General features: G+C 44.1%; 1 protein-coding gene across 2 annotated transcripts in view; it reads left to right on the top strand.

Moving 5' to 3' along the window:
• Window positions 1-23,291, top strand: part of BMPR1A (bone morphogenetic protein receptor type 1A) — a 108,334-nt gene extending 85,043 nt beyond the window's left edge. For both annotated transcript variants that reach the window (XM_053309496.1, XM_053309495.1), the window contains 7 exons: window positions 7,366-7,465; window positions 10,568-10,712; window positions 11,367-11,559; window positions 12,299-12,596; window positions 13,894-14,069; window positions 14,497-14,627; window positions 20,398-23,291. In XM_053309496.1, the coding sequence (XP_053165471.1) occupies window positions 7,366-7,465; window positions 10,568-10,712; window positions 11,367-11,559; window positions 12,299-12,596; window positions 13,894-14,069; window positions 14,497-14,627; window positions 20,398-20,523 (1,169 nt within the window). In that variant the 3' untranslated portion in view covers window positions 20,524-23,291. The remainder of the gene's footprint in view (window positions 1-7,365; window positions 7,466-10,567; window positions 10,713-11,366; window positions 11,560-12,298; window positions 12,597-13,893; window positions 14,070-14,496; window positions 14,628-20,397) is intronic.
• The last annotated feature ends 2,792 nt before the right edge of the window (window positions 23,292-26,083 follow it).

Genomic DNA, 26,083 nt, shown 5'->3' with positions numbered 1-26,083 from the left:
ATGATAGAGACCACCACAGTTGTCATCTTCGCTTTCTGGCTTCCCTCTGGGAATGGACTTTGCTGCTGTCATCCTGTGAGGTGTTGCAAATGACCTTGAGATGTGTGTTAAACTGTGGGTGCAACTCTGTTCTTGGAGCCACTGGTCCGGCCAGACAGTAGTTGCTGTAACTGCAGTCTGGGTTTCCTGCATGATTTTCTCCATAACTCAGAAGCAGAGTGACTACCACCAACAGCTTGCTCCTCATTGGAGACCAGATAACTGGGATAGTTATCCCTATTGGGATAAAGAAGATTATTACCCTTTCTCTTCACATCATCTCCCACATTATCATTGCCTTTTCTTTCTTAGAGGGAGGAGTGAGCACTAGCTCCCCAACTAATGTTCTAAATGTTTCTGCTCTGGACAGTAGCAGATCTCATCAGTGTTATTAGACAGAAGACTATTCGAAGAACATCAATTGCAGCCAAGCATCCTGGAGTTTTTTTACAACTAAATAAGCAAATTACTTCCTATGTGGCACTCTGTCCACCCCTCCATTGAATAGTATGAAATGGATTTAACTGTTTCTCTGCTATTCTGTTCATGTTTATTTTATTTTTATTTATTTTTGCATTTATATACCGCCTTTCATTAAAAAGATAACCCCAAGGCGGTTTACAAAAGTTAAAAACATACAATAAAAACACAATAAAAACATCATGTTAAAAGTACAAAAACATATTAAAACAGGCATAAAAACAACACAACAAATACAACAAATAGAAACACAGAGAAGCCGCAGTAGAAAACAATCATGTAAAAGCCTGGGTAAAAAGCCAAGTCTTTAAGAGCTTTCTAAAAGCCGTGATGGAGTCCGAGGAACGAATGGCCACTGGGAGAGCATTCCAGAGTCTGGGGGCAGCAACAGAAAAGGCCCTGTCCCGAGTGCACGACAACCGGGCCTCCCTCATTGTCGGCACCCGGAGCAGGGCCCCCTCAGATGTCCTAGTCAAGCGGGCAGCAACCCTTGGGAGCAGGTGGTCCCTCAAATACCCTGGGCCCAAACCGTTTAGGGCTTTAAAGGTCAAAACCAGCACCTTGAATTGGACCCGGAAACGAACCGGCAGCCAGTGCAGCTCTTTCAAAATGGGGGTGATATGTTCCCAACGGGCAGCTCCGGATAAAACCCTCGCTGCCGCGTTTTGCACTAGCTGCAGTTTCCGGATATTCTTCAAGGGCAGCCCCACGTAGAGCGCGTTACAGTAATCCAGCCGCGATGTGACTAAGGCGTGGGTAACCGTGGCCAGATCTGCCTTCTCGAGAAAGGGAAGCCGTGCAAAGGCACCCCTGGCCACCGCCTCCACCTGAGCCTCCAAAAGCAGAGCCGGGTCCAGTAGTACCCCCAAGCTGCGTACTTGCTCCTTCAAGGGGAGTGCAACCCCATCCAGAACCGGTAAAATCTCCTCATCCCGATTGGCTCTCCTACTGACCAACAGTACCTCCGTCTTATCCGGATTCAGTTTCAGTTTGTTAGCCCACATCCAACCCATCACGGCCTCCAACCCCCGATTCAGGACATCCACTGCCTCCCTAGGATCAGATGACAAGGAGAGATAGAGCTGAGTGTCATCCGCATATTGCTGACAACTCAGTCCAAATCTCCGGATGACCTCTCCCAGCGGCTTCATGTAGATGTTAAACAGCATGGGGGACAAGACTGATCCCTGCGGGACCCCACAGGCCAACGGCCACGGGGCCGAGCAGTAGTCCCCCAGCACCACCTTCTGAACCCTCCCCTCAAGAAAGGACCGGAACCACTGCAACACAGTGCCTCCGATTCCCATACTCGAGAGGCGGCCCAGAAGGATACCATGGTCGATGGTATCGAATGCCGCCGAGAGGTCCAGCAGAACCAACAGGGACGCACTCCCCCTGTCTAGTTCCCGGCGTAGGTCATCCACTAGAGCGACCAAGGCAGTCTCAGTCCCATACCCGGGGCGGAAGCCAGATTGAAAAGGGTCCAGATAATCCATATCATCCAAGACCCTCTGCAGCTGGGACGCCACCACACGCTCCATCACCTTGCCCAAAAAGGGGAGGTTAGACACAGGTCTATAGTTGTCCAGGTTGGAGGGATCAGGGAGGGCTTTTTTAATAGAGGTCTTACCACCGCCTCCTTGAGGCACGATGGCATCCTTCCCTCCCTTAACGAAGCATTAACGATCACCTCCAGCCATCTACCTGTCCCCTCCCTGGCAGCTTTTATTAGCCATGAAGGGCAAGGGTCAAGAGCGCACGAAGTCGCCCGCACACTGCCCAGGATCTTGTCCACATCCTCAGGCCGCACCAACTGAAAAGAATCCAACACAACGGGACCAGATGGTACCAGAGGCACGTCTGCCGGAACTGCCAAAACTCTGGAGTCCAGGTCAGCACGGATGCAAGCGACTTTATCTGCAAAGCAACAGGCAAACCGATCACAAAGAGCCGTAGATGACTCCTCCCCCATTGTCCGGGGGGATGTGTGGAGCAATGTTTTCACCACACGAAACAGCTCTGTTTGCCTGCACTGAGCAGACGCAATGGAGGCGGAGAAAAAACATTTCTTCGCCACCCCCACCGCCACGGCATAGTCCCTAAAATGGGCTCTAGCCCGTGTTCGATCGGATTCGTGACGACTCTTCCTCCAGCGTCGCTCCAGCCGTCGTCCGAGTTGCTTCATCGCCCTAAGCTCCGAGGAAAACCAAGGAGCAGAACAGGCTCCACCAAGCCGGAGAGAGCGCTTGGGGGCAACCGTGTCAACAGCCCGGGCCATCTCTCCATTCCAGAGATCAACCAAGGCCTCGACAGGGTCACCAGCTCTGGACACTGGAAACTCCCCGAGGGCCGTCTGAAATCCAAGCGGATCCATAAGCCTCCGGGGGCGGACCATCTTAATCGGCCCACCACCCCTGCAGAGGGCAGACGGAGCAGTCAAACTAAACCCCACCAGGTGATGATCTGTCCATGACAAGGGAGTGATCTCAAATTCCCCCATCTCCAGATCATTTATTTCCCGGTCGGCAAAAACCAGATCTAGAGTGTGTCCCGCCACGTGGGTAGGGCCCGATACCAACTGAGACAGGCCCATGGTTGCCATGGAGGCCATGAAATCCTGAGCCGCACCCACTAAAGGGACCTCAGCGTGGACATTGAAGTCCCCCAAGACAATAAGCCTGGGGGAACCCAAGGCCACCTCCGAGACCACCCCCGCCAGCTCAGGTAGGGAGACTGAAGTGCAGCGGGGTGGTCGGTACACCAGCAGAATCCCCAGCCTATCTCGGAGGCCCACCCTCAAGGACAAACACTCGAAATTCTGAGATTGTCTGACCGGGCACCTGGAAACGGGGAGGGTCTCTTGAAAGATGACCGCAACGCCTCCTCCCCGACCCTCGAGGCGGGGCTGCTGCACGATCTGGAAACCTGGAGGACAAAGCTGAGAGAGACCAACCCCGCCCAGCGCATCCAACCAGGTTTCCGTCACGCATACCAGGTCAGCACGCTCATCCACAATCAAATCGTGGATGAGAGATGTTTTTGCGTTAACTGACCTGGCATTTAGCAGCAGCACCCTAATCCTCGAAGGAGTGTTCACAGAGCTCCCTAGGGTCAGAGGGTTGGGGGAAGGGCTGGAAAAAGGAACAGGCCTCAATTGCCTGGACCGTTTTCCCCTGTAACGGCCTGCCCAACTCCCACCGCCATACCTCCCTCTGCCCGCTACCCGTGATATTGCCATACCTCCCTCTGCCCGCTACCCGTGATATTGCCGCCCCCACTCCAGACCCACTTTTTTGCTCTCCCAGACACATCTCCCCAGACTATTCCACCACGGCTACTTGGCTTAATTTAAAACCAAGACCAGACTCATACAGTCCCTGCTGACTTCTTGCTTGGCGGAAGATGGATCGTCAAGGCAGGAAGAAAAGGTCTTCAGGGCTCCAGGCAGCTCGCCCCACAGCTGAGAGCCACAAGGATGAGAGCCCTTGTGCTCTCGCCCTTCGGCTCACGCCAAGATGTTCCCTCTTCCCTTCCTCAGTCCCTGGCCCAGCCCCAGCTTTAAAGCAGCAGAGGCTGAGGGTAGATGGCACACACCTGGAGAAAAAGGTGGGGCAGAAGCCCAAACACAGTCACTGCCCTGCCAAGATGTTCCCTCTTCCCTTCCTCAGTCCCTGGCCCAGCCCCAGCTTTAAAGCAGCAGAGGCTGAGGGTAGATGGCACACACCTGGAGAAAAAGGTGGGGCAGAAGCCCAAACACAGTCACTGCCCTGCCAAGATGTTCCCTCTTCCCTTTTTGTTGATATTGATTATAATATTTGCTCCTCACCAACTAAGTTTGAGGAACTTTGGAGGCCTGAGGAGCTTAACTTCTCTTAAAAGGGGAGCAATAGTATATTGCCAGTCATTTGATCTTCATACTATTCTTGTCAAGCGACCCAAAGCTTCTCTTGTCCTCTCAAAGTGTTTTGGAGGATCAGAGGTTCCTAAAGAATTTAGGATGCTGCTTGATGATGTTTGCTAATCAGCTTTATAAATCCATGTGAGAGAGCTGCCCCCACATGCACACCATCACTATATCCAAAGTGTTTGCATGGGCGTAACTATGATTAGACAAGGGGAGACAGTTGTCTGGGGGCCCACTGCCTTGAAGGGCCCCCCAGAGACATGTCACATGACTCCCCATTGCCCACCCAACCCGCCCCAATGCCCCTCTGTCGGTCCTCCTGGCTGGCAATCTAGAGAGCTCCTTCTCTCGCTGCCTGTTAGCTGATCGGTGGGTAGGTGGGGCTTCCAGAAAGGCCTCCATGCAGGGCAGGCCTCCCTGAAGCCTGAAGTTGAATGCCCTGGCAGTCAGGCAAGGAAGGAAGGAGGCAGGCAGGCAGGCAGAGTGGCCATCGCTGGCTGCCTTTTACCCAACACAGCTCTCTGCAGACCCTCTGCCCTGTACCGATCAGCCTTTGCCTGCATAGTAATGGAGATATGATATGAATTCCTTTTTGTGGGTACTCCACCCCCCCATATAAGGATTTGCTTGCCATAGGGCTTTGATATGGGGGTGGGGGAAGAGACTGAGAAGTCTCTGAATATTTGAAACAGATTTGAAAATTTATTGGCTTTCTTTTAAAAAAAAACTATCTAAAAAGTCCTATAAGTGGCTTGTTTCATGGCAGAAAATTACAAACACTTCTGGAACAAACAATATTTTATTCATTCATTCATAAATGCACTTATGTTCAAGTTGTTTTGCAATCCAGAAGGTCTGAGTGAGAACTGTGAAGCATGTGTTGGGCTTTTATTTTATTTTTCTTTAGAAATGCCAAGCTGGTTGGGTATGTCCAAAAACCTCACTCACACTATTTACACTGTATGTCATCAGTCAGTATGATTCTGTAATGATATGAAATGTTAAGGAGGCCCTGCACATGCTGATTTGCCCCCCAGCCCCACACCCCACTAGGGATGACCCTGCTTCTGAGCACTTGCAGAGAGTGGTTTTTATCACAGTAGAGTAAGAGACCACAACCAGCCCTACGTCCACATTGGGGAGCAGGGAAAATGACTTTTAGGACAGAGGGCATAACTTCAGGAGCTCCTTGAGCTCTGGCATGTCTCATCTATCTTAAAATTTTACCAAGAAGAGGCAGATTCCTCTTTTTCTCCCGAGGAATTGTGCTAATTCTTGCTCTTTTCTCTATTTCTCCCCACCTATCTTACTTGCTTCAGTGGGACTTACTGGTCTCCTATAGGGAGCAAAATATGCTGGGAGCACAAATTAGTTTGGTTTGCTTTACATCCCTGAGCATGTGCAGTCCTATATGCACTTACCAGGGAATGATCTCAGTTGAATGCAGTGGAGTTTATTTTTAAGTAGACATGCTTTCCTTTCGAGTAAGTCCTTTAGGTTTCAATGAAATGTACTTCCAGCTAAATGTGGTTAGATTTGCTGCCTGAGGCTGCAATTCTCCGTACACTTACCTGGGACTTTTACACACAGCAGGCTTTACTGCAAGTTTACTGGGAAGCTTTTCTGCAAAATTGAAGTTGTCCCAAAGAACCAACACAAAATAGTGGGGTTTTTTTTGTTTGTTTTTTACTCCAGATATAAATCAGGCTACACTCTAATGAGCAGTGAAAAACCTGAATTGTGTGTGAACTGCTTCCCAAAAACTCCCAGGGACTTCAGGGTAAATCTGGCCAACATGTGAATGCAGCACCTCCATTCCACAGGAGATGTGTGTTAAAGGGCTTTAAAAGCCCCAGGTGAAAAACCTCCTGGAATCAAACTTTACTGAATTTGGTCAGAATTCTGAGAAAACATACATAGGTTCACACTGCATGGTTGACTGTCTCCTTTGCTAATCTGCAGCGAGGGGCCCATTTTAATAATTAGTATTTCTAGTGTGTTCTAGGCATTAAAAATAGCACAAATATATAGTATTCAATGTATATCGCTATATATTGTGAAGCGTGCATGTGTATATTCAGTGAAATGTATTTCCAGGCAGCATACTTATTTTGAAATATCAGACTTAAATCCTTGGGGGCTTGGGGTGTGCAGAGGCCCTGGACTTTGAGTGGGGGAGGGGCATTTTAAAATCTCATCTCTGGGCCCAATCCAACCTTGCTACGCCCCTGAGTTGTTTGGGTAGGTTTCTGGAACAGACACTGCAAAAGCCCATTTGCATACAAGTATGACAAATATTTATATACTGCTTTTCAACAATAGTTTCCAAAGCAATTTGCACAGATTAAATAAAACTAATTAGGCTCCCTGTCCCCAAAAGACTCACAATCTGAAAAAGAAACATAAGATTGACACCAGCAACAGCCACTGGAGAGAGCTGTGCTGGGGATGGATAGGGTCAGCTGCTCTCCCCTGCTAAATAAAGAGAATCGCCACTTAAAGCAGGTTCACTATGAAACAAAAACTGCACCTTAGTTTTTCTTGGAAAATTTCCTAGATATCATACACCAAAGTCTGCTGCATCTGCTTTTTGAAAAGGACCAAATTTTTTCACAGACTAGGATTTTTGCAAAATAGAACTGAATAATTGCATATTGCTCAGTGTTAACACCATTATGATTCTAACCCAGTTTGCACCATGAATGGCTGTTACTTGTGCAGTGCACAGGGGCAAGTGTCCTGTCCTTCAGAATCCCACATGCCTGTTGTTTATGCGGTGACAATCCAGTGTTGGACCTCTGCATGATCATTGTACAGGAAATTTAAAATAGCTTAAAATGCTATTTTATTTGCATTTAGCATCTTTTCAGCAATGTTAATGTTATCTCGTTAGAGACTCATTTCTCTTGAAATTGATTATATTAATGTTCTGTTTTATTTAGTCAATCTCTTTCATGGCAGCATTCGTTGGATGGTTGTGCTCATTTCTACGGCTGTCTGCACAATAGTTATGATCATCTTATTTAGCTGTTTCTGCTACAGGTAAATATATATTGAATGCTCCCTATTTTTTAATGCATATATTCAAGTACTACAGATTTGCTGCAATTTCAAAAAACCCATAAAGAGACATGTCAGAATTGTAACAGATTTCCACCACTATGAAAGCTGGCTTGCATATGGAAACTGTCATATGGCATGACATTTGACACTCACAACCAGTTCACAAAGTCCCTTAGTGTGTTCTTCTCATACACTGGAGCACAGGAGCAAATTTTAAACTTGCACAACACTGCCTGTCAAACATCTTGTGTGTGACCTTGGGCATATGTGCACATCCATGCAGGTATACAGTCAATATACTCCTTTTTGTAATGGACAGCTTTTGGTACTATACCTCACCATGTATAGGGTGTGTACGCCAGAGGACTGTGTAAATTAACCATTATTGTAGGACTGTGTGAAGTCCCAGTCTATTGCTGGTCCCCAAACTTAAGTACACACATTCAGTATGGTCAGACACCTGGATAGGGATCTTGGTAAGGGAGATGTTATTCTTATAGACCACAACCACTTCACCTCCCCACCCATGTCCCCTCACCTCCTTCTCAACAAAGTACCCTGGAGGGAGAAGCTGGGACCAGACTGGGCTACCAGTCTCCCACAACCGAGCCTCTGTGATACATACCAGCTTAGCCCCTTCATCCACAATCAGATCATAGATGATTTCTGATTTAATCTGGACCGATCTAAGTAGTGGAAACCTATCAGCAGCCAATGTAATTCCTTTAAAAATTTTTTTAATGTTTTTTGACATTTTGTATTTTACATATATCTTTCTCCGTTGGGCCCCCCTGCCCAACCTCCCCTCCCCTAGCCAGCCTTTGCTTGCTGCACTGGTTAGGGGGAGGTGTGAAAAGAAAGGAGAGATGGGCGGGGGGAGAGAGAGGAGGGGAGGGAGAGAAGAAGAGGAGATATACACTGTTGCACGAATAGATGTGGGTAAATCAGAAAGGGTGTTTTGGGTTGTTGTCTTTTTGTTTGTGTTTTTAAATTATTCTAAGAATAGTTAAATAAAGTCCTAGATTTTTGACCATTTATGCAGTTTATTTACTTTTATGAGGGCCCATTTTTCATGTGCCGCTAACTCAAGCAAGTCATGCACTCATTCCTCACTCCTAGGAGGAGTGGGAGATTTCCATCACCACAGTATTTATCTCTTGGCTATCAGTAAGCTTCTCCATAGCCATTGTTTAGGACCTGATTTTAGTCCCCACTTGGTTGGGATATAGCCCAGTAATGCATTCAGATCCTTCAGTGCAAGGGATAAATCCATCACTAAATTAATATGCATAATAACCTCCCTCCAGAATCCTTGCACTATGGGGCAGTCCTAGAACATATGCATTAAATTGGCATGGGGATTATTGCATCTCCAGCAATTACTATTTGAGGCCATTTTTAATGCCAATGTAATTCTTTCAGAATCAGTGTTCTATACAACTGTACCAGTTGTAGTTTCTGGACAACGTACAAAGGCAGCCCCACATCGAGTGCATTACATTGTTCAAGCCTGGAGGTTACCAACATATGTACTGTTTTAAAGTCATTTACCTCCAGAAATGGGCGTACCTGACATATCAGCCAAAGCTGATAAAAAGTGCTCCTGGCCACTGCCTAAACCTGAGAAACCAGAGGGAGTCTTAGATCCAGGAGCACTCCCAAGCTACATACCTGATCTTTCAGGGGGAGTGTGTAACCCCATCCAGAACAGGCAGACCTAAGCCATCTCTCAGGTATTGATGCTCCACAGACAGTACCTCCGTCTTACTTGGATTCAACTTCAGTTTATTATCCCTCATGCAGCCCATTACCACCTCCAGGCAGGTAGCTAGGGAAGTTATGCCGTTTCCTGATGAAGTTGATAGGAAGAAATAGATTTGGGTGTCATCAGCATATTGATAACAGCCTGCACCAAATCTCCTGATGATATCTCTCAGTGGTTTCATGTAGATGTTAAAATACACTGGAGACAATAGGGAGCCTTGTGGAACTCCACACAGTAACTCTTGCTTTGCATAGCAATAGTCTCCAAATAGATTTGGAATCTACCGTGGTCTGAATTCAGTCCAAATTCATTCTGTGGTCCAAATTCGGACTGGTCCACGGTCTGGCAGACCAGTTTGGCTGAATCTCGAACTGATCCAGCAGTTTGAGGTGGCGCCGGTGGGACAGAGTGAGTGACACCTTTAAAAGTAAAACTGCAGGTCTATGCATGGAGGCCAGGTGATTGACAGAACTGTACTGCCACCACATGCGGGCTGCTGGGGGGAGAGCTGCTGCTGCAGGAAGCTGCCTGCAGTGGCGGTAATGCTGGTAAGGAGTTACTAAGGACCTGCCACTTTACTTTTAAAGATGCAGCTCACTGCCTCACCCTATCCTGGTGCTACCTTGAACTACCGGACTGGTTCAAGGTTTGGCTGAACCAGACTGCAGACTTGTCTGAATTTGGACCACAAAATGAACCGAGGTCTGTGGACAACCATACACCCATCTCCCTCAGGCAACCCAGAAGGATACAATGGCCTTTGATAGCATGGTATCAACAGCCACCGAGAGATCCAAAAGGATCAGCAGAGTCACACTCCCTCTGTTAATATCTAATTGGAGATTATCCGTCAGGCTGACCCCCATAGCCTGTTCAAAAGCCAGTTTGAAGTGGGTCTCGATAATCAGTTTTCTCCAGAACTGTCTGGAGCTGAGAAGCCACCACCCTCTCAGCCACTTTGCCCTGCCATGGGAGATTAGAGATGGGCCTATAGTTGCTTAACTGAGGGCTCCAATGTAGGGTTTTTTTCAAATATGGTCTAATGATATCTAATGATTATCCTGGTCAATAATAATAATAAGGGAGATCCTGAGTTCAAATAAAATATGGGATCAATGGCTAACGTTTGTCAGACAGAATTAAAAAAAAAAGCAGGAGATCAAGCTATATACAAAGAGAAGTTACTTACCAATGCAAGAATCTGTACATTTTACCAATGCTAAGTATTTTTGCAGTTAGGCCACTTTACAGTGAACACTTGCATTAATAACACATTGTTTCAAGGTGTGTAAATTTTGAGGTTTGTATTTTTACAGGCATTATTGTAAATGGGTAGCAAAGAGACGGTGTTATAATCGTGATCTGGAACAAGATGAAGCTTTTATTCCAGCTGGAGAGTCATTAAAGGATCTTATTGACCAGTCACAGAGCTCTGGCAGTGGTTCTGGGCTTCCTTTGTTGGTAAGTCAATGGTTTCACTGTGCTTATGCTGTTCAAACTTCATTATTTTAAAGTGTGGTGTTGCACATTCATTGCTTGGGGTTGGCAATTAATTTGCCACCTAATCTTAAATATATTTCAGGTAGGAACATTCACTGTTGACATCTTTATGAACATAAGGGGACATTTCAGTTCTGCCACTTCGGGAAGGAGGGTCAGAGGGGGAAGTAGTTTGTGCAGCCAACTCCTAGGAGGCAGCAATAATTTTCCTGCCTCTGATTGTGGAGATTCAGTGAGAGATGTTTTCTCCCAGTCAGGTGAGAAATCTTAGGGACTGCCTTTAGGGTGACTCTTGACTAAATAGGGTGAAGCAAAGGATTGTGAAGACACTCTTATATCAAAACAGGGCTTTTCTTCACAGTGACTTTTGCAAGTGTTTTGGTTTAATTAGATTATAATTTAGTCTGTTATATTTTATAAATTCCCATTGACTTTAGTGATATTTTTAAAAATGTAAAAATATATTGTTTCTTTGCAATTATTTTAACTTTCTTTATCTGCGTGGAACAATAATTTCAGAAAAGTTTAGATGCCAATAATGGTGCAGAGTAAAAGCTGTCAAGCATTTGATCCATGCCTCTAAAATAATTTAGTGATCCTGTATTTCTTTTTTAGGTCCAGCGGACTATTGCCAAACAAATTCAGATGGTACGGCAGGTTGGGAAAGGGAGATACGGTGAAGTGTGGATGGGTAAATGGCGGGGTGAAAAAGTGGCAGTGAAAGTGTTCTTCACCACTGAGGAAGCCAGCTGGTTTCGAGAAACTGAGATTTACCAGACAGTTCTCATGCGCCATGAAAACATACTTGGTAAGGAAGATGTTTGAATAGGCCTGTATGTAATGCCATTCTATTTGATGAGAGAGTTAAACCATATTGGCCAAATAGTATAGTTTATATGCAGATTAAAAATCCTGTCAAAATTGAAAACAGTAGTAGAAGAAAAAGTGTGGCTCATTGCTTTATTCTCTCTTTAAGGAGAATTGCATTTTTCTTCTTGTTTTAAAGCTCTTGATATATGTTGCAGGCAACTGAATGTGTTAGCAGAAAGATAGAATATTTCCACTAAGAAAAAGGATATGAAATCCTTCTGTCATTTTTTGATTGAATATCCCCATTATCCTCAACAATACCCCAGAGTAAGAGATTTGAATGGTATAGATTGTATTTTTCAAATTTATATCTTACTTTTCTCTCAAAACTGGAACCATAGTAATAAAAGTGTAAGCCTGCCAAACAAATACTAAAAACACTGTCAAAAAACAATTAAACAAATTGGCAATAGAGAAAATCACCAGGCCAGAATCAGCTTATATCAAAGCTCTGGTTGGAAAAGGTGGTGTGTGCTACCTTCCTAAAAGGCCATGATAATGCAGCTTGAACTTCTCTTAAGAGAGGGTTGATAAGTAAGGTAGCATAATGAACAAGGCCCTACTCTGTATTATCAGAATGCCTTCACCTTGTGGTACTAATCACGGATTCAACATTAATGTAGTTATTTGGGGTTTTATGCCGTCTTTGGTATTAACCGTCTTTCTAAATTCTGCAGGTTTTATAGCAGCAGATATTAAAGGCACAGGCTCTTGGACCCAGCTTTACTTGATTACAGACTATCATGAAAATGGGTCTTTGTATGACTTCCTGAAGTGTACTACTCTTGACAACAGAGCTCTGCTCAAACTGGCTTACTCTGCTGCATGTGGCCTGTGCCATTTACATACAGAGATATATGGGACACAAGGCAAGCCTGCTATTGCTCACAGAGACCTGAAGAGCAAAAATGTCTTGATAAAGAGAAATGGGACTTGCTGTATTGCTGACTTGGGCCTGGCAGTCAAATTTAACAGGTAGATGATAAAATTTGGTGTCTGTGTAATTGCTGTGTTCATATGTTAATGTGAGAGAGATTTATGCATTGATCTGAAATAAGTGTGTTTCCCTCTTCTGGCTGGTTCGCAACAGAAGGTTAGAATCTTTATGTATAAAGTAATGTTCCTGAAAGGATAACCATTTTCTTTGCATAATGGACTTGAGAGAAAATAATTTAAGATGAAATACGGCTGCCCTATGTTGTTAGATTTGAGATCTAGAAATGCTATGCGGGGTGGGGGTGGGGGATTATTTATGTATTTTATTTAACGTATTTTTATACCACCCAAAACGTACATCTCTTGGCATACAAAATAAATAACAACAGAAAACATTTAAAACATTAGTTAAAATAAATAGTTTAATTTATTTGAAAACAATGTTAAAACTATTAAAACAGTATTTAATTAAAAGCCTGGGTGAACAGATGCGTCTTTAAAGATTTTTTTTTTCATGATCAGAGATGGGAAGGCCTTATTTCAGCAGGGATTGCTTTCCAAAGCTTCAGGGTAGCAGCAACCTAGGATACCAGGGAGAGGCTTGAATCCAAAGCACCCCAAGACCTCGTGCCTGTTCCTTCCGGGAAAGTGTGACCCCTATCCAGAACAGGCAGATAAAACTCATCTCCCGAGTTTCGACCTTGCACAATGAGTACCTCTGTCTTATCTGGATTAGTCTCAGTTTGTTATCCCTCATCCAGCCCATCACCGCCTCCAGAGCAAAATATTGCTCTGCTTTCATAGGACAAATGTTACTGTTCATGTTCTTCATTCTTGGCAGTGTGTTACTTTCATCACAACCAAGATATTTATCAGTATAAAATGTTCAGTACCTTTTTAAATATTCAGTATAAAATAAATTGAATCAGCTACAAACTGATCAGCTACATAGTTTGAAAAGCTACAGACTATTCCTGATATGCATTGCTGTTGCTGAATAATTCAGTCAGATGTAATATGAATCTGAACGTTGACCTCATAAAATGTTTTTCATGCAGACTGCTTAAAATGCTTGTAGATTAGTTTTAAGATGCTCATATTAACCTACAAGTTGGGTATCTTCAGTGACATCCAGAGTTGTCCTTAGTCTGGAACAGGAGTCCTCACTCCAGAGCTAGCACTCCTGTTACAAACTAAGGGGAGCTGTAGATGCCACTCAGTGTATTAATCTTATGTTTAATAACTCAGTAGGATGTAGGAAGAAGCCATTACAGAAACATTAAGCAATCTCCTGCATTTACTATGTTTCAATAATATAATTCCTATTTCAATGTAGTGATACAAATGAAGTTGATGTCCCCTTGAATACAAGAGTTGGAACAAAGCGTTACATGGCACCAGAAGTCCTAGATGAAAGTCTGAATAAAAATCATTTCCAGCCATACATCATGGCTGACATCTATAGTTTTGGCTTGATAATTTGGGAAATGGCTCGGCGTTGTGTCACAGGAGGTAAATTATGCAACCTGTCTTCGGATACCATCTTGTGTGATCTAAGCCTAACAACCTGTAATCCAACAAGACAAAACCAATTTGCTATACTGTAGTTCAGTTGGATATTTTTCATTGTATATATTTACTCTGCAGAAGTTCACCTTTATCTCTGCAGTGCTATATCCTCTTTTAGTTTGTTTGTTGCTCCCCCTCCCCCATCTGTACATCTCCTTTTATGTATAATTGTTTCAGCCCTGTGTTCACTGAACGAACCTCCTTTGAAGAAAGGGTAGGTTATAAGTGTGATAGAATACAGTATTTTCTTTTCAAATGGGGAAAATAGAGTCCCTCTCAGGCTAACAGTAAGTTGAATAAAAAGCAGGTTCAATATTAGTCTGTTTGTAAATCAGAATAGCATACTTGAATTTCTACCATTTATTTTCAGGTATTGTTGAAGAATATCAATTACCCTATTATGATATGGTACCAAATGATCCTTCTTATGAAGATATGCGAGAGGTAGTATGTGTTAAGCATCTGCGTCCAGTAGTATCTAACAGATGGAACAGTGATGAGGTAAGCATATTGAAAGAAATGAAATGTGATTGAAAATACTTTTTTGGCACTGGAAATATATTTTAGCCTTGCTTTGGCAGGGAAAATATCAACTCATTGTTATCTGATGGTCTACATACTGATTGAATGGGATTACTCATAATGGCTACTAACTCCTTGATGTGGCCCTTAGTTTTTTACATGCTGAATATAGACTTCTATTCCTCTGTGTTCAGCTCTTCATTTTGAGTCCCTGACCAAGAACAAAATTAAATAGACACCCAGAACCAAATTGCCCATCTTAGTATGGAGTTATTTGCCCAACTTATGGAAATAAGCAATCAAAATACACAGTTCTAGAATTTGAGGGTTGTGCTTGTATTTTCTATTATTTAAAGTCCAGATGTTCAAACTTTGCAGACTGTATTGTTTATATGGAAGTTCAAATATGTATTCTCCAATCCATAATATTTATTATTATTGTTTCCACAGTCAGACAGGTGTTATTGACTGGTTTGTTTTATCCAGACACCGAGTCCTTCCTAAGGACCTGGGATGGCTGAATTTTATTATCAATGTTGTTGCTGTTATAGATATTGTCACAGAATATAGGCTGTTCCCAGTAAAGTTGTTTTTTGTAGTTGGCTTATGGTGATTTCTGTGGCCCCTGCTCTTCAAGGTCTTTTGGAATTGCACCTAGGGTGCCAGTTACCACTGGGATTATTTTGGTCTTTTTCTGCCACAGCCTTTCAATTTGTAGATCTTTGAATTTTGTTATTTTTTCTATTTCTTTTTCTTCTATTCTGCTATCCCCTGCCTCTTCCCACACTTTTCACCGTCCATAGTTTGATAACTAAATAAACAACCTAACATTTCATAATTACAGATATGATAAAAAGCCAGTTCTATTAAGTAAAAAAGAATCATTTCTATAAAAATGCCAAGTTAACGAACGGAATAGCATCCTTTTCCTACATCCTACAACTTTCTCAATTTTATGGTCCCACCAATCTTTGGCTACAGGTAGCTTGTATTTTTTGCAGATGTTCCAGTGTATCATCCCTGCTACCTTGTCATTCCTTTGTTTGTAATCAGTCTGTGCAATCTTTTTACAGCAGCTGATTAGGTGGTCCACGGTTTCATCTGCTTCTTTACAAAGGCGGCACTTGCTGTTTGTTGTGGATTTTTCTACTTTTGCTCTTATTGCATTTGTTCTTGGTGCCTGTTCTTGTGCAGCCAGTATTAAACCCTCTGTTTCTTTCTTCAAGTTGCCATTCTTAAGCCATTGTCAGGTCTTGTTGTTGTTTGATTTTCCAGTTATATTGTGCAAATGTTGACCATGCAGTGGCTTATTTATTATTATTATTTAATTTATTATTTATTTATTAAAACATTTTTATACCGCCCAAAACTTATGTCTCTAGGCGGTTTACAACAGAATAAAAACAAAGTAAAACATTTGTTAAAACAAAAATTGGGGGTGGGGGGACACACACATTACAACAATTTAAAAACTTCAAAACAATACTTTAAAACAGCATTGAAACCATTAAAACATTAATTAAAAGCCTGGGTGAAGAAATGTGTTTTTAAAGACTTTTTAAAAGCTGTCAGAGATGGGGATGCTCTTATTTCACTAAGGAGTGCATTCCAAAGCCTCGGGGCAGCAGCGGAGAAGGCCCGTCCCTGAGTGGCCACCAGACGAGCCGGTGGCAGCTGCAGATGGACCTCTCCAGCAGATCTCAGTGGGCAGTGGGGTTCATGCAGAAGAAGGTGTTCCCTTAAATACCCAGGGCCCAAACTGTTTAGGGCTTTATAGGTTATAACCAGCACCTTGTATTTTGCCCAGAAACATATCGGCAGCCAGTGTAGCTCCTTCAATACAGGAGTTATATGGTCTCTCCAAGATGACCCAGAGACCAGCCTGGCTGCCGCATTCTGGACCAGCTGTGGTTTCCGGACTACGTACAAGGGCAGCCCCACATAGAGCGCATTACACTAATCCAGTCTGGAGGTTACCAGCAGATGTACCACTGTTTTGAGGTCATTCACCTCAAGAAACGGATGCAGCAGGCATATCAGCCGAAGCTGATAGAAGGCACTTCTGGCCACTGCCTCAACCTGGGACACCAGGGAGAGGCTCAGATCCAGAAGCACCCCTAGACTGCTTACCTGTTTCTTCTGGGGAAGTGTGACCCCATCCAGAACAGGCAGATCAAAATCATCTCTCGAGTTCCGACCCCGGACAATGAGTACCTCCGTCTTAGCCGAATTCAGTCTCTGCTTGTTATCCCTCATCCAGCCCATCACCGACTCCAGGCAGGCATTTAGGGAGGTTATGCCCTCTCCTGATGATGCTGACATGGGTCCCTCTCACCACCCTGAACAACTCCGCCGGACATGAACTTGCGGATGCAATATGGGCAGAAAATAATCGCTTCTTTGCCGCACATATCACCTGAGCATAGGTCTTCAAATGAGCTCTATGTTGCAGTCTGTCAGATTCAAGCCGAGTCTTTCTCCACCTGCGCGCCAGTCGTCTACCTCGCCGCTTCAGCCCCTGTAGTTCTTCCGTATACCAAGGGGCCAATTTTGAAGCAGGTCGGAGAGGACGCTTAGGAGCAATCATGAATACTGCCTCAGTGAGTTTGCTGTTCCAATTCTTCACCAGGGCATCAACAGAATCACCAGCAGAGCCAGCACTAAATCCCTCCAAGGCTTCTTGAAATCCTATTGGATCCAATAACCTTCTCGGGCGGATTATCCTAATAGGTCCCTCGCCCTTGTGAAGGTGGGAAGCAATTGTGAGTGTGACCTTAACCAGATGGTGGTCCTCCATGACAATGGGGAAATCAAAGGATTCCCCACCCATGGAACACCACCCTGATCAGAGTGAAAGACCAAATCAAGCATGTGACCAGCAATGTGCATCGGCCCTGAGACCACTTGGGAATAGGCCCATAGTCGTCATGGCCGCTATAAACTCCTGAGCCGCCCCAGAAAAATTGGTCCCAAAGTGGACATTGAAATCCCCCAGCACCACAAGCCTGGGGGACTCCAACACCAAGTCCGAGATCAAGTCAGTCAGCTCAGTTAGGGACCCTGTTGAGCAATGGGGCGATCGATACACCAACAGAAGTCCCGGTCAATCCCTGGTCCCCAGTTTTAAGTACACACAATCAATATGGTCCGACACTCTAACAGGGATCCTGGTAAGGGAAAGGTTACAGTGAGGGAAATAAGTATTTGATCCCCTGCTGATTTTGTCCGTTTGCCCTCTGACACTGAAATGACCAGGCTATAATTGGAATGGTAGGTTTATTGTAGCTGTGAGAGACAGAATAACAACAAACAAACCCTCAAAAGCCCAATGCCCAAAAGTCAGCGATGGATTTGCATTGTAGTGAGGGAAATAAGTATTCGATCCCTTCACAAAAGATGTCTTAGTACTTGGTGGCAAAACCCTTGTTGGCAATCACAGAGGTCAGACGTTTCTTGTAGTTGGCCACCAGGTTTGCACACAACCCAGGAGGGATGTTGTCCCACTCCTCTTTGCAGATCCTCTCCAAGTCAGAAAGGTTTCGAGGCTGATGTTTGGCAACCCGAACCTTCAGCTCCCTCCACAGATTTTCTATGGGATTAAGGTCTGGAGACTGGCTGGGCCACTCCAGGACCTTCATGGGCTTCTTCTTGAGCCACTCCTTTGTTGCCTTGGCTGTGTGTTTTGGGTCATTGTCATGCTAGAATACCCATCCACGACCCATTCTCAATGCCCTGGCTGAGGGAAGGAGGTGCTCACCCAAGATCTGACGGTACATGGTCCCGTCCATCGTGCCTTCGATGCGGTGAAGGTGTCCTGTCCCCTTAGCAGAAAAACACCCCCAAAGCATAATGTGTCCACCGCCATGTTTGACGGTGGGGATGGTGTTCTTGGGCTCATAGGCAGCATTCCTCCTCCTCCACACACGGCGAGTTGAGTTGATGCCAAAGAGCTCGATTTTGGTCTCATCTGACCACAACACTTTCGCCCAGTTCTCATCTGGATCATTCAGATGTGCATTGGCAAACTGCAGACGGGCCTGTACATGTGCTGCCGTGAGCAGGGGGACCTTGCGGGCACTGCAAGATTTCAGTCCTTCACGGCATAGTGTGTTACCAATTGGTGACTATGGTTCCAGCTGCCCTGAGATCATTGACAAGTTCCCCCCGTGTAGTTCTGGGCTGCTTTGTCACCGTTCTCATGATCATTGCAACTCCACGAGGTGAGATCTTGCATGGAGCCCCAGACCGAGGGAGATTGACAGTTATTTTGTGTTTCTTCCATTTGCGAGTTATCGTGCCAACTGTAGTCACCTTCTCACCAAGCTGCTTGGCGATAGTCTTGTAGCCCAGTCCAGCCTTGTGCAGGTCTACAACCTTGTCCCTGACATCCTTCAACAACTCTTTGGTCTTGGGCATGGTGGTGAGTTTGGAAGCTGAGTGATTGCTTGCTTCTATGGACAGTTGTCTTTTATACAGGTACTGTAACAAGCTGGGATTAGGAGCACTCCCTTACAGAGGGTGTTCCTCATCTCAGCTCGTTACCTGCATATAGTGAAAAGACACCTGGGAGCCTGAAATCTTGCTGGTTGATAGGGAATCGAATACTTATTTCCCTCACTACAATGCAAATCCATCACTGACTTTTGGGCACTGGGCTTTTGAGGGTTTGTTTGTTGTTATTCTGTCTCTCACAGCTACAATAAACCTACCATTCCAATTATAGCCTGGTCATTTCTGTGTCAGAGGGCAAACGGACAAAATCAGCAGGGGATCAAATACTTATTTCCCTCACTGTATTCTTAAAGACCACAGCCACTCCACCTCCCCGCCCACGGTCCCTCACCCGCTCCTCAATAGAGTAGCCTGGAGGAAGAAGCTGGGACCACACTGGGCCCCCAGCCAGGTCTCTGTAATACATATCAGGTTGGCACCTTCATCCAGAATCAAATCATGGATGGTTTCTGATTTGTTCTGGACCGACCTGGCACTACAGAGGAGCAAGGTGAGGTTGCCAGGATGATCGGCACTGATCGGCATTGCTCCCCAAGGTCAAAGAGCTGGCAGGACAGCCGGAAGGGGAAACAGCTATTAGATTTCCAAGTCCCCTTCCCCTGTAATGGCCCGCTGACCTGCCAACATTACTTCTTCTGTTCCCCACCACCACCGGAATGGCTGCCCCACAGTCAGTGGACACGCCCCCTGTCTCCCCATCTCCAGTTAAGCCCAGACACATTCTAAGATTGTCTCACCCAGGACAAATTAACAGAAGCTCCACTATTAAATGCCCCCCCCATACAAATACCTAGGCCAAGAGACCTGGGCCTTGCCCTCGCTGTCCCCCGAAGTGGCTCGCCCAAAGGAGCGACCCTCAGAAATCCAAATTTACTGACGCGCCCAGTCCTAATTCATAATATGTTCCTACTTGTTTGCTTGATGGCCCCCCCGCCACCGCCAGCTCATTAATTTTAAAAAAGAAAAGAAAAGAATTATTGCGTCCAATAGCAAGTACTGCATCCACTTAAATCTATAATCTTGACTCTATGGCTCAGGATAGTCCACAGTTCATAAATGTTTATATATCATGTTATATAACATTTTATGTTCCTCTGTTTAGCTTATGTTTAAACTAACGCATTATGCACAATTAGTCCAGTATACTTGGCAATCATTAATTATTGTCAGAAATGTTCTCTGTATTTAAACAAATGTATTTGTTTATATGAAAATTCCTTTCCCCTTCTATTTTCAGTGTTTAAGAGCAATATTAAAGTTAATGTGTGAATGCTGGGCTCACAATCCCGCCTCTAGACTTACAGCGTTGAGGATTAAGAAGACACTTGGCAAAATGGTTGAATCACAAGATGTCAAGATTTGACAAGAAAATGTTACTGAAGAGTGAACTTTGGACTCCTCGAACTTTTTCACTCGAGCAAGTATAGGGTCTGGTGGGAAAGTGGGGAGTGCAGCTGAATTCTGTTCACTTCCTCACCACACTTTTTACAGGCTGCTAACATTAAATCTTACAGTATGTTGTAGAATATGGTATCCATGTACACTATATGGTACATTTGTGGATAGCCTCGTTTTACTTTTTGTTTTGAGCTGCATTGAGATTTTCATCATACTAGCAAAACTCCCATAAAACTTTGAGTACTGAATTGCTTATGCAGATTATAGTGCTTTCTGTGAAAGCCTTAAATTAAAAGAATTCAACAGCAGTGAAAAAAAATAAGCTTTTTGCCTTCTACCTGATGATATCTTACCAAGTCAAGTCTTGGTGAAATAGCCTGCAGTCTGGGGTACTATGTAATTTGATAATTGTGTTTTTTAAGGTTTTCTGTATGTGTGCCAGGATTTTTCTGCTGCCATTTGGAGTACCTAAGAAGCCATTTAAGTTATGCAAAGCTACCATTTTTTCTTCTTCATTGCCTTGACTAACAGTATGAAACGTATTTGGATTTCAAAGAAAATTAATGCCTCCCTTTTGTGCTACATGAACAAAATATACAATTTTCATGACCAAAAATCAAAATGGCTCTTATAAACTTATGCAGTAAGTCACCTTCAAGTCTGATGTGAAAAACAGGGCATAACTCAATCATACTCACAATGCTATGAATTTTTTGAAGGCTGAGCATACAACATGGAATAGTTAAACCTCTCTGATAATTTAAGTGCCTGTAATCTTGTACTGTAAATTGTACCCTAGCTAGCTTTAAAAAGGGAAGTTATTTATATATAGTGTTTATATGTACTTTTATTTGCTAATACCTGTTTTTTTGTCTATATGTTAACATACCATACACAGATTTGGAGAGAATGAAAAAAGAGTAATTATGTTCAAGTTTGATCAGATTGCTTATGCTGTATGTGACATGTAGAAATGTTGGACAGTCTATCAGAATCTTCACATGGATACTACAAAGATGTGTGTTGCCCTTTCATAGGCACTTGGAACACTTAATGCAACATTAGTGTGGATTTAATCGAATGTGGGTTGTGTGTGTTTGTTTTTTTTAAAAAAAATTGCTCAATAGGCAAATCATCAGGCAAAAGATTGCAGTATTTTTTAATTTATATTTTGATGTATAAATTTTATTTAACATTTCCTTAAGTCATTGCTTTTTTTAGTAATGCCTTTAAGTATTAGTACATTTTTAGCTGATGGGTACATAAGCTATTAATTTATTTTGAACACAGCAAGTCATGGACAATATTGTGCCACTGATCTCAAGCAAAATAAAAAATTTTCCCGTCCATTGCCAAGAAAAGTAATCGGGCTGATGCTCTAAAACATTTTGCACAGCTAGCAAGTATATATTTGGCATAAACCAGCCAATTAATAATTTAGACCAGTCCTGCTTTCAGGGAACTCTTTCCCCACCAGCCGGTTTTCTACAGAGCCTCTTTGTTTTGGAGATGCAGGAATGTTCTAGGTACACTTCATTCCATGTTGAGTCTCACTGTCTCAATACTAGCCTGTTGGGTCTCACTGCCACCTCCCTTGAGATTGCAACCTAGAATATACCCAGCACACTGCTATGACTGTTCATTTTAAGGGAAGATGGTTAGTGGTGGGGTCTCAGGGAAGCTTATCAGTTTTTACTGATCTTCTTGAGAAATCTTTAAGTTCCCCAGAGCACAGACTGAAAACTCCTGATCTAAATTCTCCTGCATTCAGATATTAAAATAGTCTAAGTTCCTTTTGATTAAAATACTATTTTAACCTATAATTGTTTACAGTGATGCTTTATGAGTTTTCTTGGAAATTTGGTGAAGTGCATGTTTCCATCTTCCAGAATGAAATGTCCGTATTCTTGTGTTTAAGTGCCATGTAAATGGGGTAGTTTTATTAGTTGTGCATTATGTGCTGAAATTTAATTTTAACATTTGACTTGAGATTTTAGAATTAAAGCAGTCTAACAAATGCCAATACTGGATTAGAGCCATTGTTCCTAGAATCCAGTATATGTGTTTAACTTTTTATCACACCTATGGCCTATTGGATGTCCTTGATTTTTTCTTACGGGAGATCTTGCTGTACAGCATAGTAAATTACTCTTCTTTTAGAACACACTGCATTCTGTAATAGAGGCAATGCAATTTCGACATTTCACTTTCTTAGTGAAAGCCCCAAATTTGGACCTATGCAATTAGAAGTGAAATAAGTTGCCTTGAAAAGTCTTGTTTATATTGGTCTTGAAATAGTTTTCCTTCTTTTACAAAAATTAATACAACTTGACTTCATGACTATGGAGAGTTTTTTAGTTCAGCTGTGCATGTTGCTAAATCATTGCAATTTATATTGTGTGGCAAAGTTTAAAATCTCATTTGCTGTAGTGTGGCAAAATGGTCCCTTTTTCATTTGAACTTACCCTCTCACCCTCCCCATTCCACCAGTCGGCAGCAAGTTACAGAGCTTCTTTCTTTGTGCTTGCCTTTTGTGCTAGGAAAAATAGCTTCTAGTTTGAGTTCTCTATGCTACTAATTATTCTGTGTGCAATTCATAATGCCTTATTGGCTTATTTTCATCTAGTGCTTAGGTGGGTTCCCACCTAATCTATGTTGAGATCTTTGTAACAGTTATGCATATCTCTTTCTTCTTTGTGGTCTCTTTGCATCACACACATGGGATTTGCACCTGCACAGAGACCCATCTGGAACCCTCTAGAGAATAAAATAGATTTTGGAGGTAGCCCCGCCTGCTTTGTAGCTACTCTCTTGCCGTCCCACCTTGTTCCATCAGTTTTTTGCCACCCGCCGCAGACTTTAGACCTTTCCGAGAGCCTTCGATTAAAAAGGGAAGTGTATTTAGAGGAGAATCAGGAGTACTTTTTAAGGAAAGTATTCTTTCCTTGGTTTACCCTCCATTTTGTTTTTATTCTGCCTTTGCCCTTGCCTTTCCTCCTCCACTTTTACCTACCTTTCTCATTTTGTGTTTTGATTTTGGCCAGTCCCCCCCACCCTACCCCACTCCCCAAGAACATGTTCTCTCTCACTCATGCTGAGGGCTATAAAAGCCCCTTTTAAGCACTGCTCATCCTGCAACACTAAAATCCCCATTGCTGACAGACATTCACTGTGTCTGCCTTGCCTGGAAGAGGCTTGTGCCGTTTGCAAGACTTTTACAAGGCAGGCGTGTTGCAATCGCGCCATGAGGCTTCATTCCCTTCTCTGGGAGAGAGCTCCGAAAACCCATCCATTGCTGGAATTGGGGATTGCCGCTACTGCTCCCTTTGCTTCTACAGGGATTGCCTGTACTGCTCCCCATTCTCAAATAGGCATAGCCTTTACAGCCTGCCCTGACTCACCGATCTGTCAAGCAACAATCTCCTCTGTTTCTGCTGAGATGGTGTATGAATCTCCTAAGGGGCCATCTGCTCCCTCCACTAGCGCTCTGACAAAGCAGCCTACACCTATGCCTTCCCAGCCCTCATCCAGCTTAAATCAGAACAGCAAGAGCAAAAACAAACACCTTAAGATGTCCAAGAAAAAGTGGCTGGTGCAGATGCCCTCATGCAATAAACCGCTGAAAAAGAAGAAAAATACATTGTTCAGGCTCAATGTGCAGAAGCCCCATGCAGAAACCCCAGAAGCACGTCCCTAGCTCAGCCCCGCCCCCCTCGGTCCCAAGCCTACAGCTGCAAGAGTCAGATTTTGAGGCGCATCCCTCAGATATCCTCCCTTGGACTCGCAGGGGTTGAATTATGGCTCAATCCCTACATGCCACACTACTCCGATGAGTATGAAATGGAAGTGCCTTTTCCCCCTATCCCAAGGGGCTCACCAGAGGGATAGTGACAGGAATATATACACAGGGATTACAGGGAGTGCTCCTACTCAATGTATGAATATGTGCACCCTTCTGACCCCTGTAGATATCACTGCTACCACAGGGAGTCGTGTTTTCAGCTCAGTCAAAGAGCTTTCAGACGGGGATATGATAGGCATGAAGACTCCTTGGACAGGGACTATGATGCCTACCAACATTATTCACCTGGGCGGCACCACCATAGGTCCAACTCCAGGTTACGCAGCAGGTCACCCTATGCCCGCCACAGGGGCCATAGCCCATGTTGCGTCTTCAGTGCACCTAGGGAGCAACCAAAGCCGACTCAGCCTCCCATACCACAAGCGCCTTCACGCTTGTGGTATGGGCTCAAGAAAGAGCCCTTGGGCATGGAGAAGGTGGAATTCTGATGCAGACTTCTGAGGATGATTCTGATGCATACCCCACTGCAGCCAGACCCAAAGGCTGACTCCGCAATAGAAGAGCTCTACATTTATTGCGAGCAGGTTGAGCATATGGCGAAAGTGCTTGGGGTAGAGATTCTCCAGAACACTGTGGCAGCTCCCAATTCAATTTTCAACCTGATAGCAGCTGATTCAAAGATTTCCCTCTCACTCCCACTTATACCCACTATTTTAGAAGTGGTCAGGAGAGCCTGGGACAGACCAGCCATGTCAGCACCTACAGCTAGACACTTGAACAATATGTATCATACCCAACCACCAGACTGCACTTTCTTGTTCAAACACCCAATTCCCAACTCTGTGGTTGTAGAAATGTCTCAGACCAGGTCTCATCAGAAACATTTGTCCACCCCTATGGACAAGGATGGTTGCAAACTGGACACTATTTGGAAAATAAATTACTCAACAGCAGCTCTTCAACTGCACATTGCCAATTACCAAGCCTATATAGTCCATTATGCTCATATGCTGTTTGAAAAGCTGTCTCCATTCCTGGACCAACTCCCGCAATCTGACCAAAGGGAGGCTGTTTCCAATGTCATCAGTGAAGGACAAAAGATTATGAAACAATTGCTCTATTTCACACATCATACCACAGACTGTGCCTCTCATACAATCGCTACCTCTGTGGCCTTGAGTAGACATGTCTGGCTCAAATCCACTGCTTTGACTCAGGAGGCTAAATCAAGAATCAAAGACCTGCCTTTCAATGGTGAGCATTTGTTTGGGGGCAGGGGGAGGAACTGAAGACAATTTGGAGTGTGTCCAAAAGCTGAAATCTACTGCCACATCTATGACAAGCACCTTGAGTTACCAACAATACCGCCCCACCAGAGACAAACAGTGGACCTGCCATGGCTAGTAGACCATACATACCACATTCTGATTCGTATAGGGGCAATAAATATGGCTCCTTTTGTAAGCCTGCACCACAGGCTTCGGGAAGACCACCTGACACTTCCAAACCATACCAACCCATCTACAACAAAAAGATTTGACTGCAGAACAAAACTATCCCCATACCTGCACAAATGACAGATCACCACAGACAACTGGATTCAACAGGGCAATTTATCCAGACACATCCAAACTCTGGTCCCCTCCTGACATGGCAGACCACCATCCTTCAGGAGGAAGTACAGAACCTGCTTTGGAAACGCGCTATACAGAGAGTGATGCAT

The sequence above is a fragment of the Hemicordylus capensis genome, chromosome 3, assembly GCF_027244095.1.
Source record: "Hemicordylus capensis ecotype Gifberg chromosome 3, rHemCap1.1.pri, whole genome shotgun sequence".
In the NCBI taxonomy this organism is placed as follows: domain Eukaryota; kingdom Metazoa; phylum Chordata; class Lepidosauria; order Squamata; family Cordylidae; genus Hemicordylus; species Hemicordylus capensis.
Note: the sequence above shows the minus strand (reverse complement) of the source record. Positions and strands in the feature narration are given on the sequence as shown.